Source organism: Ambystoma mexicanum, chromosome 11, assembly GCF_040938575.1.
Source record: "Ambystoma mexicanum isolate Mex_15411 chromosome 11, UKY_AmexF1_1, whole genome shotgun sequence".
NCBI lineage: Eukaryota > Metazoa > Chordata > Amphibia > Caudata > Ambystomatidae > Ambystoma > Ambystoma mexicanum.
Genome location: NC_090934.1, coordinates 1,065,658,796 through 1,065,685,121, shown reverse-complemented (window position 1 = coordinate 1,065,685,121; position 26,326 = coordinate 1,065,658,796). Strand labels below are relative to the sequence as shown.

Sequence of the window (26,326 nt, the reverse complement as noted above, 5' to 3'; positions counted from 1 at the left end):
GGGGGCACCAGCAGTGGAGAGAGGTCTACCCCCACTCTCTGCCTGGAGAAATGTCTAAGCCTTAGAGAGTTGGAGGTAGCTGAGTGAAAGGTTAGAGAAAGAAGGTATTTTGGAAGAGAGCATTGGATTTAGTGTGGGCACTGGCCCCAGAAAGCCTTGTGGGCAATGCAAAGGTTCTTGAACTTGATCCTTGCAGCCAGTGGAGAGATTTCAGGGCTGGAGAAATACAATCCCAGGGCTTGAGGCCAAGGCTAAGTCTTGCAGTCCTGTTCTGGATTATTTGCAGATGACGGAGACTAGAGGAAGACAGATTGAGAAAGTGGCTGTTGCAGTAGTCCAGCCTAGAGACAGTGAGCTTCTGGTGGAGAGTGAAAAAGGGAAGAGTCGCTTTGAGGAGGAGCAGCTGGTAGTGGGACTTCTTGGTGATGTCCGAGATGTTAGGAGAGAAAGAGAGTTTGGCGTTGAAGATGACACCAAGGTTTTTTGCCTCGCAGGAAGGCAAAGGAAGAGGGCCCAAGGTGGTCTGCTATAGTGAGAGAGGAAACGCAGTGGCAAGGGTCCCAATGAGAAGGATCTCTGTCTTACTGGCATTAAGGCAGAGATCATTGGAGGCGCACCAATCCTGAATCGTGGATAGACAGTCAGGAATGAGCAAGAGAGGAGAGGAGAGGAGGATGAGGGGAGCCTGAAGGAAAGCTGAGTCATCCGCACAACACTGAAAGTTAGACAATAAGGTAGAGATCAGGGAGGCCAAAGTGGCCAAGTAGAGGTTGAAAAACCAGCGTGAGAGGATAGAGCCCTGGGCAATGCCACAGGTAGAGAGAGGTGGCGGAGAGAATGGGACCACGATCGACCTGGGAGCGGAGTGGCGGTCCAAGTGGAAGTAGGTCAGTCACTCTGGGGTCTGATCTGTGATGCCCAGGTTCTCACAGAGTCGATTGATCAGGATGGCGATGTTGACCCTGTCGAAAGCAGAGGAAAGATGAAGGATGAGAATAGAAGGAATGCTGGAATCAAGGTTAGAGAGCAGCACAGGTGTTAAGGAGAGCAGTTTCCATGCCTCTGGCAGCTCTGAAGCCAGACTGATGGTCATGGAGACAACCAACAGATTCAGTGTGGAGAGTAAGCTGGGAGATAGCAAGCTTTTCCAAGAGTTTGCTCAGGAAAGGTGGAGATTGAGCGATAGTTTTCCGGACAGGTAGGATCAGCAGACTGCTTCTTGAGGAGTGGGTGCACAAGGCAGTGCTCAAAGGGAGAGGGGAACATTGCAGTGGCGAAAGAGTGATTACAGAAATCGGCCAAGGCTGGAGCGAGGGTGTCAATATGGGCTTTGATGGTTCTGGAGGAGCAGCGGAGCACCTGTTTGGACGACACTTTCATAGATCGGACTTGTCTAGAAACCTCGTCAAGTGTTGTCAGAGAGAAAGAGGAAAAAGGAGGAGGAGAGAAGAGATGGCCAAAATGGGCCGAGAGAGGAAGAGGACATAGAGGACAGGATGTCCTGAGATTTAGCAGAGAAATGAGAGGCCAGAGCTGTACAGAGGGCATGGGAGGGAACAGAAGAGGTATAGACCACAACAGGATTGACCAGTTCCTTGCAGATTTTAAAGAGTTTGGCCGTGTTGTTCGAGGCCATGGAGACACATGCTTTATTGTGTGCTCTCTTCTTGATGAGTGTTATTGCTTTGACTGGCATTTTGCTGAAAACAGTCTAGGTATGTCTAAATGTGGCCTGGCATTCTGTACTATAATGTTATTACGTGTTTACACTGGTCTACATTGTGCAGCCAGTTGGAAGCATTAATGTTCCTGTGCACTGTTGGTGACTTGCATGTATTGGATTGTGTTACCCTACAAAACAATTGCAAACACTCTGGCTTTATAGCCAATTTATCTCAGAAAGTGTGCTGTATATTGCATTAAAACACATATTTATATCTTTTTCCTAGTGCAGTGTGCGGCATACCCCTTCAGCAGCACGTTCATGCGTATTGTGCAAGCGTGACAGTCTAGGCCGGCCCAGAGTGTGGCGCAACCTGTGATTTGTTGCCGAGTTGGGGGGCCCCCTCAGCATGGCTCGCAGGGGGGCCCCCACATTTTGTGTTCCGCCACTGTGACCAAGACCAATATTACGACGGTGACGTCTACATATTGCAGTCACCAGACCATCAAGATTAGCTGGTGGCTGACTCCTCAGTCAACAATCTGCTCCAATACAATGTGCTGCTCCTCAAGGCCGCAGAACATTTTAACATAGACACCCAGGAGGTCCAAGTTGAGAAAGACTTTGTGGAGGACATTCTTGGAGACAAGAGGTCTGCAACACAATTCATTCCCCTCCTGCAATCTCTTCAAAAACGTATTCAGCCATCCTGACATCAAACCTTACTCAAGCTGTCAACCCCTGCATCGAGAAAGTGTTCAGGCCAGCCCATACCGACCTCATCAGGGGTCAGCTGAAAACCATCTCCCTGGTTGTCACCACAACTAGGAAGAGGGCAGGTACACCTCTAGCCAGATAAAGAGTAAAAATATGTACACTTTTGACAGAAAGGTGGCTTCCTCAGCTACCTATCGAACTAGTATAACCTACAATGCAACCACCTTAAGTGGGATCAACTGCAAAAACAGATTCAGACAGTCCCAGAGCCTCCAAAATCTCAACTCCTAAAGACTGTACCCGAAGGCAAGCAGGCGGTCAACTGCATCCCAAAGAACAACCTGGAAGCCGCGGACAGCGCAGGCCATATCATAGCCGATGGCATGCTGATTAAGCGCCATGCCTGGTTCAGGCAGTCAGGGTTTAAACTTGAAACACAGGCCACATTACTCAAAATGTCTACTGAACCAAATGCCCTGTTCGGTAAGGCAGTTGAGGATTCCCTTAAGAGCGCCAAGGAAGAATATGGCACCCTGAAATCTCTTGGGCAGCTGTCCAGAAAACTGTTTGTGCAGAGGGGTCTTTCAACGCAAGACTGTTCCGTGGGCAGGGCCCACAATGCTCCTCCAGTTATGGGCAAGGTAGCCAATCTTTATTATCAGGCACCTTGCAGGGACAGTCCTCCCCCTCTTATTTTCAAAGAGGCTACAAAGGATCTAGAAGCAGAGGTAGAGCCTCCTCTGCCAGGGGCTCCAGCCCTCCCAAACAATGGCAACCCGATCCAGATCCCCTCCCATGCCACTCCAGTAGGAGGTTGCATCTCACACTTTACCCACTCTTGGCGGCGGGTCACCTCAGACAAGTGGGTGTTATCGACTGTGGCGGGCAGATGCCGTATAGAGCTTCTACAAAGACCATCCAACCACCCACCAAAACAAAAAACACAACACAGGAGGAAAAACGCATACTACTGGAGGAGTTGAAAACACTGCTGGAAAAGGACGCCCTAGAACTCGTCCCAGCAAACAGGTAAACAAGGGTATTTATTTAGCATGCTTTCTTGTACCCAAAAAAGACATAACAATTTGCCCGGTACTAGACCTTCAGCCAGCAAACATTCGCAGGACAACCCTTCAGGAAGTGATTCCCCTTCTAAAGCAGGGAGACTACATGGCAACATTGGATATGAAAGATGCATACCTTCATATTTCAATGTTCCCAGCGCACAGAAAATTCCTGCGTGTCCAGATAGTGGGAGAACACTACCAATTCAAGGTGCTCCTCTTTGGCATAGCCTCTGCTCCAAGGGTGTTCACAAAGATACTAGCAGAAGTAGCGGCGCACCTATGCAGAAAGTCACTCCCAGTGTACCCTTATCTGGACGACTGGCTGATAACAAGAGAGACCCCTCAAATTTGCAAATACAACACCCAAAGAACAATCAACCTTCTGTTCCAATTGGGTTTCTCCATCAATGATAAGTCTCGTGCCCCGTCAGACAAAAAATATTCCTGGGTGCAATCATAAAGACAAGAGAAGGTCTTGTCTTGCCCTCCAACGAAAGAGTTTAGAACATGCTGCTACAAATACCTCACTATCTAGCCTGTCGCCAGATAACCGTACGTAAGGCAATGCGCCTGCTTAGGATGATGGTCTCATGCATCTACCTAGTTCCACACGCACGGCTGCGCATGCGCCCAATGCAAGACTGGTTAGCAAAACAATGGTCTCAGGCAAACGGCAATGGGACAATCTAGTGGTTGTTTTGCTAACCCTGGTAAAGGCTCTTTGCTGTTGGTCCAAAGACAACTTGTTGAAATGAAAACCCTTTTACGATACCAACTACGGATGCCTCAAACCACATTGCCAAATTACCTTCACCACATAGCTCATGGGCAGTGGACGCACACCACAGCCGAAAACCACATCAACCTTCTAGAACGTGTAGCAGTTCTCAAGACTGCAGGCTTTTCAGCAGCATCAGGTAGGTCAGACAGTACAAGTCATCACAGACATCACCACCACCATGTTCTACCTAAACAAGCAAGGAGGCACACACTCTCCAAGCCTGTCCAGGTTATCCCAAAACATCTGGAAGTGGTCACTCAAGCAGAACATGTTCCTAATCTCTCATCACGTTACAGGGAAACTCGGTGCTCTAGCAGACACCATAAGCAGAAATCCTCTACCACAGGACCACGAGTGGCAGCTCAAAAGAGATATTCTATACGAAATCCGTTATCCTCCTTTAGACTTGTTTGCTACAATGCCCAGACTTCACATCCAGGTTTCCCCAACCAGAGTCCAAGGGGAAGACCCTATGGATGAGTTGGTCAGGGAAATGTGCTTACACTTTCCCCCTCCCCTCCCCCCCCCACCCCTCAACACCAGTCCTCAGCAGAAAAGTGCACAAGATGCAGCAGGAACAAGCCATGCTAATCCTGATAGCTCCACTGAGGGAAAGCCAATCATGGTTTCCACACATGCTCAAGCTGGCGATGTGCAAACCAATCAACCTCCCGTGCCTCTACAACATGCTGTCCCAACACGGGGGGACAACACGCCATCCACATCCTCAGTCTATGAGCAGCCTGGCTCCTGAAGTCATAGAGTTTGTGCACTTGAAACTTCCTCAAAGGTGTATGGATATCCTAAAGGAGGAATGGAATCCCAACACCAGACACTGTTACTTCAACAAGTGAAAAAGGTTTGTAATATGGTGCCAATCACAATCCTTAAATCCAATTGAATGTTATCCATCCAACATTCTACACTACATGCTTTACCTACTAGACTCTGGCCTAGTATTTACCTCCATCAAGGTACACCTAGCGGCTCTGTCCGTGTACACCACTTTACAGTTCCTGTCATCAAAGCCGTCATGGAGAGAGTAATGAGACTATACCCTCCCAATTGTTAGTGAGAAAGGGATGCACTGTATCTCCCCAGCACTCCACATAATGTGGGGTGTGCTGGTTTTCATCTAACAAAATGTAGAAGGGATAGAAATATCCTTTAGAAGGGATTGTGTCCTCCGACATATTCCACATCTATGAGAGGTAATCGCCACAGCTGTGCTGCTTCAGAAGTATTTTTCGGAGTCCTACGTCGATACGCTGTCCCTCGAGGGCCTCCGTCGAGAGCCGACGTCACTGGATGTTATAAGTAGGACGCACAACGCCCGTAATCTCAGTTCCATTTTTTCCGCAAACGTGTTCGCTTCGGAATCTCGGCGTGCCTCGGTTCTTCGCCTGATTTAATCGGTTCTTCGAACTTGGTTGTTTGTGAAGTATTGTCATGATCCTTGCCCCTGGCCCTCACTGGCAAGTCATCCTTCCAGTTAGGGCCAGGTCAAAGGCCTTAAAACCTCATCCAAGACTCTCTTGGAGTCAGTCCTGGCGCCTTTGTCGCCAGGCTCATAACCATCATGAAGACCAACATTAGAATGGGACTATTTACTTGGGACTATTTAACTTGGGGGGGGGGGGGGGGGGGTGTGTGTATCAGCCAACATGGAGGCACACACATAGCTCAGTTACAAGGAACTGAGCTATGCGGTCTAGTCTTTTGGGTGTGGCAAGCCTGGGACTACTTTACCTGGACTACTTTGGGTGTGGCAGGCCTGAGACTATTTTACCTGGACTACTTTACCTGAGACTATTTACACCACACCCAAACAGCAGAACATGCTTTGTGTTGTTCTGCTCTCGGCAGCGTGACGCTCACCGTGTCCAGTTCTTTGATGCCAGCTTACCTGAAACCAAGGACCTGCAGAGAGAGAAAGAACAGTACAAAACTTACCTGGAACAGTATCCTGTCTTCAATCCATCGCTGACTTCAGTTCCACTCACCTGAAGGTACGAACTCCATCATCCGGCACCGCATGCATCCTGGAATACCATAAGCTGGAAAGAGGAGAAAGAAAGACAGCATTAGTAAGCGTTTACTCACGTTTCCTTCTGAATGAAGAAAGCCACACAATTCTTACCTGGGTAGTCCTCTCCTGGTCAGTATCATTGCTGGAACATTACGGCGCTCGACGAGGAACATCGCAACCTGCAAGGAGAGAAACGACACAGGTTAGCAATATAAAAGGCAAAACAGCGCCGCGCATCGCGCATTACTCACCGGACAGCATCGCGCACACCGCACTTTCACCTACCGGTCCATGCTCATCTTCAAACTGCATGACAACACCAAAATACCTTTCCATACCTAAAACATACCAGACATTATTATTCGAACTAAGAGGAACATAAGAACTGCATATAAAGACTGTAAAGCAGCAAACCTACAGAGTCGCAGCAGGCCTGGATTCCCAGAGGGGGGCTTGCACCAATGAAGTAACTTGGTCGCTGCTCGCCCCCTTCATCTACGCGCCCCTGCCACGAGGAGCAGGACGGAGAATCCACCTTTTACAATATTAGGACCCATCTTTAACCAGAGGCCTTACTAAGGGACCGGGAGAGGGTTCGAGAGTGCAAATCATACAACCAGGGGTGGGTGGCGTCCCCGTGGATACCAGGTGAGCGTAACAAGTATCATGTCTTCGTCTTCTTCTACCCACCGGTCAGGCTTCAAGAAGTGTCGGGACTGCAGTTCCAAGATGTCGCTTAAGGACCCGCACAACGTCTGCCTGTGGTGCCTCTGCGAGGACCACACCACCGATGACTGTGATGAGTGTCAGTCTTTGACGTCGAAGGCCTTGCAGGAGCGAAAGAAGAAGTTGACTGTAGGTAGGGTTTCCAAACCCCGAAAGTCGAAATCCGCTGGGCTTTCGACCAACGCTTCGAGGGGCGACTCTCCGTGTCAGCGTAAGTCCAGGGGGCCTCGGTCCCAGAGTGGTTCCCGCCATTCCTCTGCCTCCGTCACCGGTCGCCTTCCCCGTCCTCGTCTGACGACTCCACCAGACGGCTGGTTGCTTGTCCCACCAAGCATTCATCTCCGGCCGAATGGGACGCGTTTCGCAAGGAGATGATGGCGATTTTCAAAAGCCAGGGCTCCGTTCCGTCCGCGCCTTCGAGAGAAGCTGGTAAGGAACGCGCTAGGGCCACCGCTCGTACGCCTTCGGGCGGTCGGCGCGATCATCGGGAGCTGTCGAGGTCCCGATAGGACAAGGTAGATCACACTAGCCAGGCCCGCTCCAGGTCCCAGTCCTCGACGCCCTCGAAACCGTCAGAGCCTGCGAGGTCTTCTAAGAAGACGTCGACGCCATCAGCGCCATGTCCTTTGAGGGACTCTCTCGAGGCTCCAGCCTCGAAGTTGAAGTAGTTAGCGCCACGCTCAACGTCGACGCCGAGTCTGTCGACGCGCTCGATGCCTTTTGAGGAGGCTTTACCCCGGAGATCGGTGGAAACCCAGAGGAAGGCCCCGAGTAAATCGGTGAGGCCTGTGTTTGAACCTTATTCTGTGCCCTCATCCAGGGATTTATTCCAGCCTTTGGATTATATCTCAGAGGTGGATAAAGGATCAGATGTGGAAGGGTTTGTCCCTCCCGAGGTTCCTGACAAACTGTTGTCTGGTCATAGCCAGATGGAAGACCTGCGTCAATCCTAGCATGACGCCAGTAGCCTGGACACCTCCCCGAAGGTTGAATTTGGCAGGCTCGATCCTGGTACACACGCCGAGTCTTTGTACAGGCGTCTCATGTCGAGGGTGACGGAGTACTTGGGGTGGTCTGCTCCACCTGTGGATTTTCTGCAGGATGACCTGACAGATATTTTGGACCAAGGTCCACCCACTGACCCGGTGCTGCCATTTCATATGGCCTTACAAAGAAGGGTGGCGGCGGCTTGGACTGCTCTGGAGAGTCTCCCGGCAGTGAATAAGTTGTTGCCGAAAAAATACCGTCCAGCCAGTGGCGACCCCGGCTACTTGTCTTGGCACCCCACACCGGAGAGTTTGGTGGTACAGGCGGCTACGGCCCCAGCGAAGCAGGCGGCGTACCCTACCATCCCTCCCGATAGGGACGACAAGTGCTTTGACGGTTGGGCGAAGAAAGTATTTTCATCTGGGGGTATGGCTTTAAAGGCAGCCAACTCCGTTTGTGCCTTGGCAAGATTCACTCACACTTTGTGGAATTGTGTATCTTTAGCGGCTGAACATATTCCCGAAGGGGAGGAATGGGATGGTTTTTTCTTGCACTCGTTCAGGATGGCAAGGATGCCATGTGTGAATCCGTTCAATCGGGTCAGGACGTGGCAGACTGTGGCAGCCGGTCCATGGCGGCGAGTACCGTGATGCGCAGGTTTGCGTGGTTGCGGAAGTCGGGGTTTGCTCCTGATGTACAGTCCCTGCTTCTCAACATGCCCTTTGATGGTGACCATCTTTTTGGCAGCAAGGCTGGCGAGAGTCTTGAGAGGTTGCAGACCTCCAAAGCTGCACCAAAGTCGTTGAGCGCTGCAGTACGTCAACCTCTGCCTTTTCGTTCTAGGGGACAGCAATGGAGGGGAGGTTCCTTTCGATACTACTCTTCCTTTGGTAGATCGAGGGGGGCTGCCAGTCAAAGGGGCCAACGTAGGAGTACCAGAGGTGGAAAACAAGGTACTTGAGGTGCCAAAGCCGCTCGGGCAGTTGCCTCTTTGCCCTCAGGCACTGCCGCAGCAGCTTCAGCTCAGTTTGAGGCCATGTCCCATGGTTCGCTGGTTGGGGGAAGGCTGGCGCAGCATCTTGTAGAATGGCGTGCCATTACTTCCGATGTATGGGTTCTGGAGATCATAGCCTACGGCTACTGTCTTCCTTTCCGGCAGAGGCCTCGCGACAATCCACCAGGGAAGCTCTCTTTGAAGAGTCCGGATCCGCTCCTTGCGCAGGAAATCCTATCCCTGCTAGAGAAAGGCACCATAGAACTCGTGCCTGTAGCGGAGAGGAACAAGGGATGGTATTCCCCATATTTTTGATCCCGAAAAAGGACGGGGGATTTAGACCCATCATGGACTTGCGTGGTTTGAACAAGCTCCTCAGGAAGGACAAGTTCAAGATGGTTACACTCTCTCAAGTCCTCCGGGCCCTTCAACTTCAGGACTGGTTGGTGTCTCTCGACCTCAAGGATGCTTACTTTCATGTGCCGATTCATCCCAAGCACAGGAAGTACCTGAGGTTCGCGGTTGGGGACTCGCATTTTCAGTTTCGGGTCCTGCCGTTCGGATTGACCTCCGTCCCGAGGGTCTTCACCAAGCTAATGGTGGTGGTGGCAGAGTATCTCAAGAAAAGGGGATCCACGTCTACCCCTACCTGGACGATTGGTTGAGCAGGGCGCGCTCTCCCGAGCAAGTCATGGATCATCTGTCAGTCACCTGTCACTCCCTTCACAAGCTGGGCTTCTCCCTCAACTTGAAGTCCCACTTGACACCTACCCAGCGGCTCCAGTACATTGGAGCAGTGCTCGACAAAACACTGGGGCAGTGTTCGCCTCCCCAGGTGAGGGCTCATCACGTTCTGCAGATGGTGAACAAGTTTCAACGTGCCCAGAGTCTCCCGGCGTTCGAGTTCTTGAGGTTGCTCGGCCTCATGGCATCCTGCATTCTCCTGGTGCCAGAGGCCAGGCTGCGGATCTCCAGTGGGCTCTCAAGATGCAGTGGTCGCAGTCCTCCGGCAGGATGTCGGATCCCGTTCAGGTGCCGCCCTCGGTCGCCCAGGATCTTCTGTGGTGGGCCGTCGAAGGCAATCTGATGAAGGGGCTCCATTTTGGCTACCCTGCCGGAGGTGACAATCGTGACGGACGCATCCCTCACGGGATGGGGAGCTCATGCCAACGAGTTGACAGTCAGCGGTCGTTGGTCTCCATCGGAGTCCAGACTCCATATCAATCTGTTGGAGCTGAGGGCCGTCAGGCTAGCCCTGAAGGCTTTTCTGACATCTGTGCGGGGGAAGAATGTCCTGATTCTGACAGACAATACAGTGGCCATGCACTACCTCAACTAAAAGGGGTGGGGGCAGGGTCTCTCCCACTGTGCAGAGAGGCGATGCAGCTCTAGTTCTGGGCCATCCAGCAGGAAATTTCGATCTCGGCAGTTCATCTGGCCGGAGACGGAAACGAGGCGGCGGACGCTTTGAGCAGGCAGAGCACGGTCTCTCACGAGTGGGAGCTGACTCAGGAAGTTCTCTTGGAGATCTTCGCCCTTTGGGGGACCCCACAAGTGGATCTCTTCGCCACCACTGTCAACCGGAAGTGCGAAAGATTCTGCTCGCGGGAATTTCCTCCAAGAGGAGCCTTGGGGGACGCGTTCGTAGTGGAGTGGTCCTTCCCACTGCTGTATGCGTTCCTTCCAGTCCCCGTCATTCTGCAAGTGTTGCAGAGGTTACGGAGGTTCGGTTCCCGAATGATCCTCGTTGCTCCGGCATGGGCCAGGAGAGCGTGGTACCCGGACTTCTCGACATGTCCATCTGCCCTCCACGCCGTCTTCCCTATCGAGACTATCTGCTCTCACGGGAGGGGGTTCAGGTTCTCCATCCAGAGGTCAAGTCTCTCAACCTTCATGCTTGGTTTCTGAAAGGTTGAGGTATAATGATTGGGACCTTCTTGAAGAGATGATGGAGGTGTTGCTTTCGGCCAGAAGGCCCGCAACAAAGTCCCTGTACCATTGCCGTTGAAGAAAGTTCTGCGACTGGTGCAGGGTAATGAATGTGGATTCTTTTTCATGTGCCATTCCTGTGGTTCTGTCTTTTTTGCTTTCGTTAGCCCACAAGGGCCTGCAAGTGGGTACCATTAAGGGTTACCTGGCGGCGCTGTCCATATGTAAGCGCTCGTCTAAGGAGTGTTCTTATTTTAAGTTTCCGTTAATTTCTCAGTTTCAGAAAGGGCTAACTAATGTGTTTCCACCGTGCCAGGTTGGGATTTGAACTTGGTTCTGAAATTCCTAATGGGAGCTCCGTTTGAGCCCTTACACTCTTCTGCTTTGGGACTGTTGATCTTTAAACTGTATTTTTGGTTGCGGTTACTTCCGCTCGCAGAGTGAGTGATTTGCAGGCACTATCCGCCAAGCCACCTTTCACTGTGTTCCATAAGGACAGGGTTGTCCTTAGGGTTCGTCCTTCTTTTTTTCCGAAGGTTGTGTTGGAATTTTGAGCCAGAAGGTAATTCTTCGGGCGTTCTATCCTCCTACGCATCCTGGTAAGGAAGAGGAGAGGCCCCATAGGTTGGATCCTAGGAGGGCTTTAAGTTTCTACATCACGCATGTCCCGGGTCAGAGTGGACGATCAGCTCTTTGTAGGATACGCTGGAAGGCTTTTGGGTCAAGCTGTTACTAAGCAGACCTTGTCCAGATGGATTATCTTGACAATCTCTGACTGTTACAGTTTGACGGGTAAGGACCCTCCGGTACTCTTACGGGCAGAGGGGTGTTCCATTCGTAATATTTGTGAAGCAGCCACATGGGCCTCTGTCCGTACTTTTGTAAAACACTACTCCATTGGCAGGATTTGGCCTTTGGCAAGGTGGTATCTATTCTGCAATTTAATTGGGCATTCTAAAATTCTAAATTCTTTTCCCACCTCCATACGTTGGTACTGCTTTGGGAGTCTGTCATAGATGTGGAATACGTCGGAGGACACAACCCCTTCGAAGAACAAGTTACTTTCTTACCTGGTAAAGTTCTTTCGATGGGATGTTCCTCCGACGTATTCCACATCGCACCCTCCCAGCCTTCCCCTCTACAGAATTTCTTATGCGATTGCAGCTTACGTTTCCACAAGGCTTTCTGTAGTCATACTGGCCACATGTTCTGGGAAAAAAATACAACTGAGGCTATGGGCGTCGTGCGTCCTACTTATAACATCCGTTGACGTCTGCTCTCGACGGACAGCGTATCGACGTCATTGACGTAGGACTCCGACGCCGACATTTTTTTCCGAAACACCACAGCTGTGGTGATTTCCTGTCATAGATGTGGAATATGTCGGAGGAACATCCCAGCGAAAGAACGTTACCAGGTAAGAAAGTAACTTGTTCTTCTACCCTTGGGAACTGTAGTTCTCACAAGGTTAGCCAGAGATGGTAAAAGGGGAGCCCAAAGGGCAACCCTGTAACAATAAATAGGTATATACGAAGTTGTCGGAGGATAACAATTAAAAGGACACTATGGAGAGTCTTAAAAATGACACCTAGAAAAATAGTAAAAGGATCATTCACTGAGGTATAGGGACAAATAACCTACCAGTCAATCAAAAAATTCTGGGGTTCTCACAAGTGAGGTAGATTTAACACGAAGGTTAAAATCTAACCTAACTGTAGGTGCCTTAATTAAAGGGGTAATCCAAGCTTTGTTTGTCCTGCAACCTGAGCCGAACGAAAAGATACATTGACAAAAATAGCAATGGCCAGAGAGTAAGCACATTTCTTGACAACAGCAGAGGGATACGGATCATCAGGATAGCTTGTGGGCTTAAGGCCACAAAGCACTTCAATAATATCTTCCTCAAACTCTAAAGAGCAGTACACTGACGGAAGAAGGCGACAGGATCTCCACAGGGGGAAGAACAGAGGCTTTATCAGGTGCTAAAATTCGAAGATTGTTGACCTTATTCACAATGGTGAAGTCAAAGCCTTGAAGATTTATGGACCACCTGAGCAACTTAGGATTCTCTCCCTTCATGTTCATTAGCCACTTTAAGGGCTTATGTTCAGTTTGCACAGTGAAGAGAGAAAGTGAAGAGAGACCCAAAGAGGTAGAGTTGCAGCTTTCTAAGGTCGCACACAATGGAGAAACACTATTTTTTGCCTTTGTCATCTGAGTGAGGACTGCTCCTATCCCTGTGTCAGAGGCATCTGTCTGCCCTATAAAAGGTCTCTGATAATCAGGTGCCCTGAGAACATGGGCCTGGTAAAGGGAACCATGCAGGCATTCTCAGACAAAATGATCTTCTTAAGCGTCTTTGAAGTAGTGAGGGCAGTGAGAGGGGCAGCTATGGTTCCAAAATCTGCCACAGAATTCCAGTAATACCCAGTGAGGCCTAGAAAGGCTCTTACCTGGGTATGGGTTGTGGGGGTTGCACACTTGTGCAAAGCTTGTACTTTGCTGAGTAGAGGGTGAATTTTGGCCTATCGACCTCCTGCCCAAGGTAGATTACTGCCCAAGGTAGATTACTGAACCTTGACCAATCTGGCATTTGGTAACCTTTATGGTCAAGTGGGCCTGTGGATGGTCCTGTAACACAATTCCTAGGTGTCTTGCATGCTGTTCGAAGTAGGGCTAAAGACTCCAATATCGTCCAAATATGCCATGCAGAATTCATCTAACCCATTCAGGACATGATTGACCAAATTCTGATAAGTGGCAACTGTAGTCCTTAGACTTAAAGGTCATTACCCTGAACAGGTAAAGTCCCTAAGGCGCTGAGAATGCTGTCTTCGCCTTGGTATTTTTTTGCCAGGGTTATTTGCCAATACCCTGCATTGAGATCGAAAGTACTGATCTACGTTACAGCACCCAGTTTGTCCACCAAAGCTTCAGTTCATGGGAGGGATGATCCGCTGTCTTGGTGACAGCATTAAGCGCTCTATAGTCAACATAGAATCTGAAATCTGTGGTGCCTGCCTTTGTTACCAATATCACTGGACCGGGCCAAGGACTACTAGAGGGATTTATCACCCTCAAGATCCAACATCTTGTTGACCATAGACTTGATGTGAGACCGTACCTTGTCTGACATCCCGCACCTCCTACCTTTTGTAGGCACACTAGTTCCAGTATCAACATCATGCTTACACCAAGGTGTTGAGCCGGAATTATGGAAAATAAGGAGCAAAAATGCCTAAGCAAGGTTTCCATCTCGCCTTGCTTTTGTAGTGTCAGCTGAGGCGGACAATTTGCCATCTTCAATGGAGTCATCTGAAGGGCTGCTCTAGAACAGGTCAAGAGAGGTTCAGATTCCTCTTCCTCTATTTCTGAAGCCAGGAGCAGGGCTCCCATTTCAACCCTAGGGATGAAAACATTCAAACTATTCATATATACTTTGGGCACCCGATTATGTCTTTCAAGGTCCACTAAATAGTTAATCTCAACTAGATGTTCAACTATCCGATAAGGATCAGACCATCTGTCCTATAAAGCTCCAGGCCTTATAGGGTTCATGATCAGGATTTCTTGGCCTGGGGAAAATGTGCAAGTGAAGCATTCTGATCATACCAGTTTTTCACCAGTGTTGTCCAGCCTCCAGCTTGTCATTGGCCTTCAGATGGTCTAGCACATGGTCCACTATATTGCTAGTGACCAGAGGAGTGGGGGACTCCAATCATTAACTATAGCTAGGGGTCCCCTGACAGGGTGACAAAACAGGAGTTCAAAGTGAGTAACACCAACCCCTTGTGGTACCCCTCTGTAAGCAAATAAAAAGCATTGCATCAGAAGGTCCCTGTTCCTTTGTCCTTTGGTGCTCCTCAAATGCTCCAATCATGCTTTTGAGAGTTCTATTGAATCTCGCAACTACACCATTTGTCTGTGGATATCAGGATGAAAATGTATATGACACCCCACATTCAGTCCACATGGCCTGCATGTACATAAAGTTGCTGCTTCAATCAGACACAACGCATTTAGGGAAGTCCGCCCTAGTAATGATTTGGCAACTGATTTTGTAGTTACTGTATTCAGTTGAATATCTAGTGGCATGATCAAAATGATCAAAGACTATTTTTTTAAAAAAACTTTTTTTTAATTTGAATTCAGCTGAGTAAACAAATTTTTTAAAAACAAGTTTAAATTACATACTTAAAAATTTACAAGTTTACAAATTTACAGGTTTACGAATTTACAAAGAAGACAGAATCAATAAAATCAAATGGTTAAATTGCACAAAACATGAACAGTAAAACTTAGGAACAATTAACTTAGTTACAAACACAAATCAGTGAATGCCATGTTTACATTAGAGTTGAATAGTAACATAAGAACAATTGAATAAATAGACTTAATAAGCCAGAGTCCTGTTTTACCATTTGACTGAGGCGGATTAATAAAATTGATTTAACCAAATGAAAGGCAACAAACACTTCTGTTGATTGAAACCTCTAGTATACTATGGCAACAATACTCAGTCATTATTCAAGCTCTGTATTATTGACCCTATCCAAATTCAATGCATTTAAGAAATCAAAAGTGCCAATTCAAATACTCATTACTTTGGTTTCCAATATTGTTGGCCATCGATTTGATGGAGACATTAGCCCAAAGTATGTCAATGCCGGTTAAAAAATCTTCTTCGCAAGTCTATGTGAGCAGGACAATCCACAATAATGTGTTTCAACGTTTCTTTTATATTTACATCACCACAAAATCTACAATAGTTCTTTTTAGAATCAATGAGTTTTCTTCTAGCAAGAATGTCTTGTGTTAAGTATAGATTAAAGCGAAAGTGCTGAATCACATATCTAAATTGCGGAGACGGAGCTCTGCACATATATGCTTCCACAACATTAAGACTTTTTGGATGAAAACCCTGGGACTTGAAATCCTTATATGTGAGACATTTAGTTCTGGTTTCAATCAAATCCCACCTGTACATTTTTTCTTTTGCTCTTTCCGGATTATTCACAAAGATGTCAATTGTCACATCAGCCATACCCAACACTTCAAAAACGCTAGCAGTCCAGGTTCGCACAAAAGCATGGGAAGAGGAAAGCATATACTTCGAGAGGCATGCTAGAATGGTGTCATTTTCGATGTGCACTAGGCATTTCTAGTACAAAGCACATAGATGCCACTGATACACAGACAGCAGAGGGGTAAGACGCAGCCACGGCCCGGGAACACATTGTCGAATACAGAGAACATTCCTCCAAAATTTCACCTCTAATTTATTCAGAAAGGATGCCGATATGATATTTTTAGTCTCTAAACCATATAAAATGGTAGGCATGACTTTCTGCTGCCAATATGTTACCACTGGGCAGATGGAAAATTTGCCAAATTTGGATAAAATGAGCCGTGTTTGCGAAATAGCCGAGTCAAGTTTGTGCACAATGATTTTCAACTGAGCGTCACCATGAGGCTGTCCATCAAAAACAAGACCTAAATATATGTAGCTGGAAACAATCTCAACCTGCACATTTTTGATTTTCCAGTCAATTTTCGATCTATGGGTAAGCCTAGGCCATGTATCACAATTTGTGTTTTTTTTAAATTAATAACAAATTCATTCTCGTCCAAATAGGCACTTAGAACTGAGAGAAAAGTCAGAAGACCTGTGGGGGTCTTTGAAACCAGAACAAGGTCGTCAGCATACCACATCGCTCTGACGACCAAACCGTTGAGCTTAGGCGAATCTGAGCAAGCCAGAGAGAAGTCAAACATCACATTGTGAATGAAGAAATTAAAGAGGCGGGGAAGCAAGGATCCATCCCTGCTTCAGCCCTCTAAACGTTGCGATTGCCGCTGACAACAAGCCTGCCAATGAAAGTCTAATCTTTATAGTAGTTTCCGAGTGCAGTGCATGAATAATATCACACAAGTTGACGGGACATCTAGCCTTCAACAATTTCAACATGAGCTTCACTCTCGACACTGAATCGAATGCTGAATGCAAATCGATGAAGGCAAAATACAGTGGCTGTTTAACTGTTTGTGCATGATCTTTAAGAGCATTCAATGTTAGAAGGTTAACTGCTGTCCCAAGTCCGGCAACAAAACCTGTTTGGTTTGGATCTCGCTGATCACATGTTCGCGTCCACTAGGAGAAATCTCTCAGGACTAGTCTTGAGAAGATATTGTCCGGGGCGTCCAATAACGCAATCGGGCGATAGCTGTTAGGGGCCCCACGATCGCCTTTTTTTAAGATCAAAGACTATGAAGATACACCTACTGCTGGAGAATGTAGTAGGATCAAGAGGACCAACAAAGTAAATCCCTACTGTGGGGAACCAGAAGGAGGAGTCGGACTAATGACTGACATGTATAAGAGTTTTTATTAAAATTAAAAAGAAAACGTCTAGCTATCCCTATTAGCTATGAGGGAAGTTCCCTATCTAACAAAATTAACACTAAGGGTGCAGGACAAAGTCTAAAGTCCTATATCCAAATCCTAACCAACTAACTGACCCTACATTTCAGAAAGTCTAACAGAAAGAAGGGGACCAGGAAAAGGCTTCTGTCTTGGACTTCTGCCTGGCCTGACACTTGGATTCCTTCTCCAAGCAGGTTTTGCAAGTTCATCAAATTCTGGAGTCCTTTTGCTCAGAAAACAGATTTGTAAACGTTCAACTAAGTTGTTGCAATTTCCTCAGGAAATACAAGGTTTAAAATAAGTTAGTCAAGTTTGGGTCTCTTTCCAAAAGAGGGTTTTAAAGACTCTTTCCAAAAGGTTTTAAACAAAAGTTTGTCCAATTCTGAATGTCTTTCCAAATGAAGGTTTTAATAAATATAGTTCTTGCAAATTGTTTTTTCCTTCATTCTAGGGCTTTCCCAAAGTCCTCTTGCTGTTTTGTATATATTATCTGGCAGGATCTTACTTTGGTGCCTACCTACATCAATGTTTGGGTTTTTCAAGTTACTATACCTCTTAGCATTTCTAACCTTGGGTATTAAAGCCTTTCATTTTCTCTGGGCTCTCCTAAACTCTCTGGCTCTCTGATAGGCGTGCTTCATCTCTTTTCAGGTTCATCTTGCTCCTGTACCCCTTGTGGCTTTCCCAGCCTTGGAAATGAAGGTTTCTCAATTTCGTAAGGCTCTCCGAAAAACATTATTTCTCTCCTGATAGGCTTGTGTTCTCTCTCCTCAGGTTTATCAGGCTGCCGTAACCTCGTCTGCTTGCCCGTCCTTGATTATCAATGTTCGTACCGCTCAATTGTGTTCTCTCATCAGCAGCGTTCACTTCACTGCTGTTGCTTGTCTCAGCTGCAAATTAATTTCGGGTGCAGAGCTCAGGGATCCGGGCTCCCTTCTGCAGTCTGATCTCAGTGTCGATTACCAGGCCCCATGTCCCCCATGGCTTCCTTGTGGTCACGCCACCAGATGAGACTGTTGCTTTTCCATCTCTTTCCCGACCTTGACTTCCCAGTCGGTCAGGATGCCAGCCTTCCAGTATCTTGCAAGTGACTCATTCGCTCCCCACGCTACCGCTGATTCTGCTGTAGCGTGGCTCCAGTGGCTTCAATACTAGTACATTGGGCTACTAATGCGGGTAAACACTTTCACCTCTAGTAAATCCAAAACTTATTTTAGCTGCCAACACTCCACAGCACAGTTGTAGGGTCTACACGACTGTAGGTTTAAATATGAGTCAGGAAAACCAACAAGAAAAAGCAAAAGGTGGAGACTGCTAGGAGGCGCGGCGCAAGATGGCTGTAGGCTAGAGAAGCTCCTGTTCGAACGCAGACGAAACTGGAAAAAAATGCCGGTGCATAGTGGAGCCAACCCAATCTAACTCAACACAAGTAAGAGGGGCGGGGGGGAAGTCACCCGGTGTGCAGGGGACGCCTCATCCCGATAATAGCGGCGTGGCCAAGTACAAGCCAACACCACAGGCGACTCTAATGCGCCGCAGCTCCTCCCCCCCCCCCCGCCACTCTAGGCCGGCCGAAACGTGCGGCTCATTCGGAACAGACACTCAAGTGACATCAGGCGACTGCTAAATCTTGTAGCAGGCGGTAGGGACCCTGAAGACCTCATACTAGCAGTCGATGCAGAAAGAGGCCTTCGACAAGGTACAATGGAAGTTTATATTCAAAGTATTACCACGATATGGCTTTCCTCCCCACCTCGTTCAACTGATTAAGCTACTCTATACTGGCCCCACAGCCGCCGTAGTAACCAATGGCATTACCTCCCCCGCTTTCGAACTACAGTCGTGCACACGCCAAGGGTTCCCACTGTCACCACTACTATACGCCCTCTCCATAGAGCCAATTGCAATCAAGGTCTGGGCCGACAGGGGATGGGCAGGCATCGTACAAGGCGGAGAAGAACACTGTGTGTCCCTCTATGAGGACGATATGCTGCTCTACATTAGTAATAGTAAATAGCTCTCTCATACATTCGAACACTCCTAATGGTGATTGGCCCAGTGGCAGGATATAAAATTAACTAGAGCAAATCAGAGGTCATGCCGCTCTGGCCAGACATTCCCTGGGACACGGGGGGCTGGGTGGGGAGGTAGCCCCCTTCTCACTAAAGACGCATCACATTAAATACCTCGGTATCCACATCAGTGCCTCAATGGGCGACCTTGGGGACTTAAACTAACCCCAGAAAATAACTGGCATATGTCCAGACCTAAAAAGATGGGACACCCTAAATCACTCCTTGACCGGGCGGATAAATGCTCTTAAGATGAACTCTTTTTTCCCCAAGCTCACGTACATCGCAATGATGATCCCGGTTAGCCTGACGACCACCGCCCTAAAAGTGTTAGACAAAGCAATAATCAAGTTAATTTGGAGAGGGAAGAAGGCGAGAATCCGCCTCCCAGCCCTACAAGCCGCTAAGATGAACGGTGGACTCGCAGCCCCATCCCTTAAGGCATACTACCAAGCGGCGCAAGTGTGCTGGGTGAAACGCTGGTTGGACCCATCGGATGACTCCAGCTGGAGGTCTATGGAAGTAGAGATGATGACACCCCTGAACCCAATCGAAATAATGGCCATACCACCAAAAAAGCTCTCGCCCACCTTAGGGAAACACCCCATAATCGGGCCCACACTCTCCCAGTGGCACAGACTCAGGGCAACACAAGGGATCCAAACCAAGCATGCACCACCATGGTCTAGCTTCCGGGCGGTGGTATCCTATGGGCACGCAGGCACAACACACCCTAAGCAGGACCACGAGTGGGCCAACGTTAGGATAGTGGACATACAAGAGGAGGCGACAATGCAGATGTTCCATGACGTGCGCGTAAGACTTGGCCTAGGGAGGGGCGACTGGCTCACATACCACACAATCTGCTCCATGATAAGGCGCTACACTGAACAGCCCCCCACACCCCTTGCCCCCATTCCCTGCGAGACGGAGATGGAATTACACCTTGATTCCTTCCCACATCTCCGCACAGTCTACCGAATGGCAATCCCAAACAATCAGGAGCTGAACTACACCCTGGCACGCAATTGGTCTGAAGACCAGGGGACCCAAATAGCGATATCGGACATCCTAAATTACTTCGCTGCTATTCCACCGAGTACCATCAACCTCAGAAATATAGAGATTCAATATAAAATTGTACAGGGGCTGTATTTCACCCCATCTACTATGCATCGGATGGGGATCTCCCACTCAAACAAATGTTGGAGAGAATGTGGCGCACTAGGCACAATGGGTCAGGTCCTCTGGCAATGCCCCAAGATCTCCCGTTACTGGAAGGGCGTGCATAAGCAGATAAGCGAAATCAGAGGGGCTACAGTCACTTTCACACCCTGGGTAATGCTCTGGGGGGAGAGGCGGACAACTGGCACGAGGAAGGGCTCACCCATAAACGCATAGGCCTAATACTGTTCACGGCAAGGAAACTCCTCATAACCCACTGGAAAGCCAAAGATCCCCCCCCACCCCCCACAGCCGCTGAGCGAATCACACTCCTGGTTAAAACCTGCAGAATGGAATGCGTGGCTATCGCACAACAACAATCCCTGCATCCCCTACGAGGACTAAGAGCGACAAAATTCAGAGAACTGACTGACACATAGACAGAATGAACGACAGATACCCTATTGCACATAATCCAGAAGCACGATCGGCACCTCATCACAAACCAAAGTGGCCCAAGGCCAGCACACTGAGCGCCTAAACACACGCGGGCTGAACTGTTAGAACTTCAAAGGAGCAACTCAAAGTTGGGAGCCAGGGGGTAGGGTGGTGTTATTAGTTGGAGGGGGAGGCTGCATACCTAGAGTGTGGGGTGCCACGAGTAAGGCATTCTGCCAAATGACCTCTTGCAATCCCAGAGGTCGCACCTATGACGTGTACCATCGATATGTCTTCTCCCGTGCCTAACCATCAGTCTATTGAATCGACCTGTATGTAACCGAACTCCTAAATGCCAATAAAAAGAATTAAATTAAAAAAAAAAGGAGAAAAAGCTAAAGGTACATTGACATATATAATTGAAAAAGCGGCTTGACCTAAAAAATGTAATTTGTGAAATCATATGACTTAATGCATATAATGTTGCACGTACATTAATTTGTTTCCAAACTATACTTTGCATTTTCATGTATCTTTGTACACATTTAAAAACTGCTGCTGAAAAACAGCCATGTGTATTTCTTTTTTACTTTTATCATTTCAGAGCAAATGGGTGAAGGAATTGCTGGCAGCAAGCGGCAGTATGAGGCCAGAATCCAAATGCTAGAGCAGGAGCTACGTTGGTACAAATGGGCCCACCAGGAACTGAATCTGAGACTCAGCAAAGTGACATCTTATCCACAGATTTCACCTGGATGTCATAGCAAACGTAAGAGCCCAAGAATATAGTGTGCAATTAAAGCCAATTCATCAGAGTGTTATTCCCTTCACCAGACTCACATTTCTCATCCAATACACCATTAATCAAAGCTACTGCCAGCACTTGAATATTTGCCCTGGACGCTTGTGGCCAAGAGTGAGAAGTTAGTCTCTGAAGCATTGGTCCATTGTTCGATAGATTAATCTGGCACTAGGCAAACCGGCCTTTGAACTTGTATTGCAGAATTCTGTGTTGCTCTTAGAACCCAACGCTGTGATATTCTGAAAAGAACACCCAGATCTGTTTATTATGTACTTAAACCTCTTTCCTTACTACTGCAGTTTTGGACACTGGACAGGTAATTCTAAAGAGGGCTCCCGGTATGACTTTGAAGTAGCAGTATTTTACTACCTAATTTTGAAAGTTGGGTGTAAAATTATTTACTCCTACATCTGTCTCCTTTCATCGACACTTGTGGGATATTCCATGCTTCGGGACCAGTCTGTAGCACTTTTTGAGATTATCACAAAATATTGTCCCTTTTCGATTTTTACGTGGAGGCAGCGCGTGTGGTTTTAGTCATGCTGTCCTGGGCCCTGCCCATCGTATCGCCCTTCAGCCCTTTTCTCTGCGGCGCGTTAGGAAGGTTTTTGCTTTTAGCAGCTTTCCCTCCATATTCTATGGACACCCAAACCTATTGCTTTTGTTTTTACACCATGTCCTGACTTTTTACAGTGAAGTGAAGCCTTCAGCTTCACTCCACTGGCCTTTTGCTCATTGTTATTGTCATGCATAAGCGCACTACGTGCTTTCAGCACACATTGTGGTGCTGACATAGCATTTTCGGAAGACTCGTGCAGCTGAACAGTCTTCCTGATTCAGATTTAAGCGGAATGATGTCAAGCGAGGCCCGCTTATCAGCGGTTTCCTCCTGGAGCCTCTGTGTCGCAACTTTCTGTGTTGCTGTGGCGCTGTTAAACTCTTGTGTTCACTCGCTTGTGTGCTACTTCTCAACTTTCCTTTTCTTAGGTTACATGGAGTTTCCAGTCTTTCTTGCTCACTCCTTGCCACAGATTCTTTCTTTGCCTAAATTGCCTCCAATTGAAATGCTGGTTTTATTTTTTATTTTATTGGTCACTTTTAGGCACTTATACAATTAGCAAAACTGTTTCAAAGCGCCCAAAGGATGGGGACAGGGGAAGGTAGACCATGAATTTACAACAAAGATAAATCATTGAATTAACAGTACAAACAAATCATGAGAATGAAAGGGAGGGGGGACAAACCTACTATGCCTTGTGAGTGTTCAGAAAGTGCAAGTGCAGAGGGGACGGGGGTAAGGGATAGGTGCTGTAGTGCTCATGGAGAAGTGCTTGGGGTGAAATGCTAAGAAGGGAAAGCGTAGGTGCAGCTTCCCGTGGGGAGGGTGAGCCTAGGAAAGTGTAGTAAGTAGACAGAGGCTTGGAGGAGAGATGTGTGGGGGTCAGAGCCCCGAAGATACATAAGGGTCCTGCACATCAGCCACGCTACTGAATGATTAGCAGGGAAGATAGGAGAAGTAACAGATAAAGAGAAAGGTCTTGAGGTTTTTTCGGCACTTGAGGAGGTCCTGCTCAAGATGCAGAGGGGGGAGGTAGGTTATTCCACAGAAGGGAGCCTGCTGAGGAAAGGGATCGACCACCAGCTCTCTGTTTAGCAAACCGCTTCACACGCAGGGAGTTGGTGCCAGTGTTGAAGATAGTGGTCCCCGGCCCCAGATAACTTTTTTGGATGATACAGAGGGCTATGAATTTAATCTGTGCTGAGATTGGGAACCAGTGAATGCTTTGTAGGGCTGGAGAGATGCAGTCCCTGGGCTTGAGGCCAAGGATACGTCTTGCTGCCCTATTCTGGGTTAGCTGGAGGGGTCACAGTGTGCATGAAGGAAGATTAAGGAGGAGGCTGTTGCAATTGTGTAGCCTGGAGAGAACCATAGCACGGGTAACATTGAGTCTCTGGGCGAAGGTGAGGAAGGGTAGAGTTCCTTTGAGAAGTTAGAGCTGAAAGTGGGACTTCTTGACAATGTCCTGAATATGAGGGATGAAGGAAGGGGAGGAGTTCAAGATGACTCCGGGATTCCTGGCTTCAGAGGAGGCGTCAGTGGGAGAGCCCATGGAGGAAGGCCCGAGTGAAGGGAAGAAGTAGAGTGCAGGGGACCCAATAGCGATAATCTCGGTTTTGCTGGCATTGAGGCAGAGGTCATTAGCAGTGCACCAGGCCTGGATGGCAGAGAGACAGTCAGGGATGAAGGAAGGTGCAAGGGCGTCAGTAGAATGTTTGGAGAAGTTCTCCAGCATGGGGTCTGGCATGGATTCACATGCTCATGAATATTCCCCGTCGTCAGGCCGGGAATCCTCGGTATAGAAAAAATCAGTATCAGTTTCGTTTCTGATCTGTCTTTCTTAGTAGTAACCAATCACTGGTCTCTGGGTCATACTGCCCCCAGCCAATGACTGCCCTCTCCCTAAGCCCCGCCTCTGGCAGCCATCCTCAGATTTTTACCGCACGTTCAAGTGTTGGGAGTCCTTGTGCTGTAGCTCTCGAGCGTTTGCTGCGTTTTCGCGCTTTTTTCAGGAGATTTTTCTCATTTTTCGGATAAATAGAGCCTCAAGCTCCACCGTTTCTACATCCGATCAATGAGGACCCGTTTCGGAGTTTCTGTGCCCCTCAAGGGTGAAGATTACGTCGAGTTACGCTTTTGGAGGATTCCAGAGTTCCGAGGCCTACCTCAGACATGGCCCAGGAGAAAGGAAGCTTGACGCCCGGGAAGCTGTTCAGGACCTGCCCTGGATGCCAGCTTCAGAATGTGTTCAAGGAGGACTAGCATTTGTAATGCCTCTACTGTCTCCATGAGGACAAGACGCACGTGGAGAAGGACTGTGCATTTTGCGGGAACATGTCGGAGCGGACCATGAAGGATCGCCACCTCAGTCTCGCCAACTGGCTGGAAGGGAAGAGCCCATCAGGCGAGAAGAAGAAGTCCGAGCGGTCTTCTAAGTCCTGTGAGGGAGCCTCGGCGACGGGGGCCCAACAAAAGGCCAAGCTCCGCGGGCACCGGGAGCGCCGAACGGTCGGGCTCCTTGGCTGCCAGGCAGGGCGCATCCTCCCCGGCGCCATCAACCACGAGCCAACGCTCTGGCTCGGGTAAGAGGAAGTCCAAGAACCCGGCGAAGCTTCTGGAGAGGCCCCGGTCGATCTCGAAGATTCCGGCAGAGTGGGAGCGAGGCTCGGACCCTCCCCCCCAAGGTGAAGGCCCCAGGCGTGCAGAAGGTGACGACGGCCTTAATTCACCCTGCTAAGACCTCGATTGAGGATGTCGCAGCGGCCCTGGCTCAGCCTGTGGAGGCTACGCCAGTGGAGGTGACCTCAGGATCCAGAGTCTCCCTGCCACCGCGGAGGGAGTCGTCTTTCAGGTCCATCGAGAAGACCCCCACGAAGTCCCCGTTGGAAAAAGAGGGGGAGGGGCAGGTGGCCATCGTGGATACGGACACGACCTCTGAAGAGCTCATCGAAGTCGTGGAGGAAGCCCAGCCCATCGGGAGGGATCCCGACGAGAGCGACTGTGGCGCCGACGAGGTTCCTGAAGAGACCTCGTGCCTATTGTTTCCGGTGCCGCAGGACACTTCGGCAGCCATTTTGTCAGCAATTCAGTCCTTATGCTCGGAGATAAGGACAAGGTTGCCCCTCCCCCCCCGACGGAGGTCCCTGAGCCAGAACCAACGGGCGAACTGGAGCCGGGACCTTCGGAAAGTCCACCGCATAAGAGGAGGAAGACGCATCCTCTGCCACCTCTTCCACCTCTGCGGCCTGCTGTGCCTTCCCCCCAGTCAACTACCCACGGGGATGATACGGGCACGGACACGGCTACGACAGGTACAGATGACGACGGATGCGACGACGGGACGTGTCCCCAGTCGCCCCCTGCTCGGGCGTCCCCGCCCGACGAGATTGGATCCTTCCATGAAATGATTTCCAGGGCATAAGAGCTCTTCCAGCTCTGCCCCGAGGAGAAGAAGGAAGGGTTCCTTTACCAACGGCGCAAGGCTAAAAGGAAGACGGTCCTCGCCGTACCACTTCTTGATGACATCTGGGATGAGGGGCTCTCCCTCCTCAAGAACCCTGCCACGGCGCCTGCAAAGAGGGACCGGTACGAGAAGAAAAACCGCGTCCCCGACGCTGCCCCCTTGTGCCTTCGGGCGCAACCTACCCCGGATTCGGTCGTCTCGGCAGCGGCAAAGAAGAAAGCTGGGGGGGCATCGGCCTCGACATCAACTTCCCCGCCGGACGGCGAGGGCAGGAAGCTGGACGCGATGGGACGACAGGTCATCTCATCCGCAGCGACAACTATCAAGGCGGCCAACGCCCTGGCTATCGTAGCCCGCTACCACAGGGAGTTGTGGTTCAAAATCGCCCCTCTATTGGACTTCCTTCCGGACGCCAAAAGGGCTGAGGCCCTTGAAATCTTACAGGAAGGTGAGATTGCTTCGGACCACGCCATCACGGTGGCAACGGACATCGCCAACACCGGTTTCCGTC

General features: G+C 49.0%; 1 protein-coding gene across 1 annotated transcript in view; it reads left to right on the top strand.

The window, feature by feature from the left end:
- KIF7 (kinesin family member 7) overlaps positions 1-26,326 on the top strand; it is a 797,909-nt gene that overhangs the window by 719,087 nt on the left and 52,496 nt on the right. Inside the window, exon 17 of the mRNA XM_069624313.1 lies at positions 21,596-21,760. Coding sequence (XP_069480414.1) covers positions 21,596-21,760 — 165 coding nt within the window. The remainder of the gene's footprint in view (positions 1-21,595; positions 21,761-26,326) is intronic.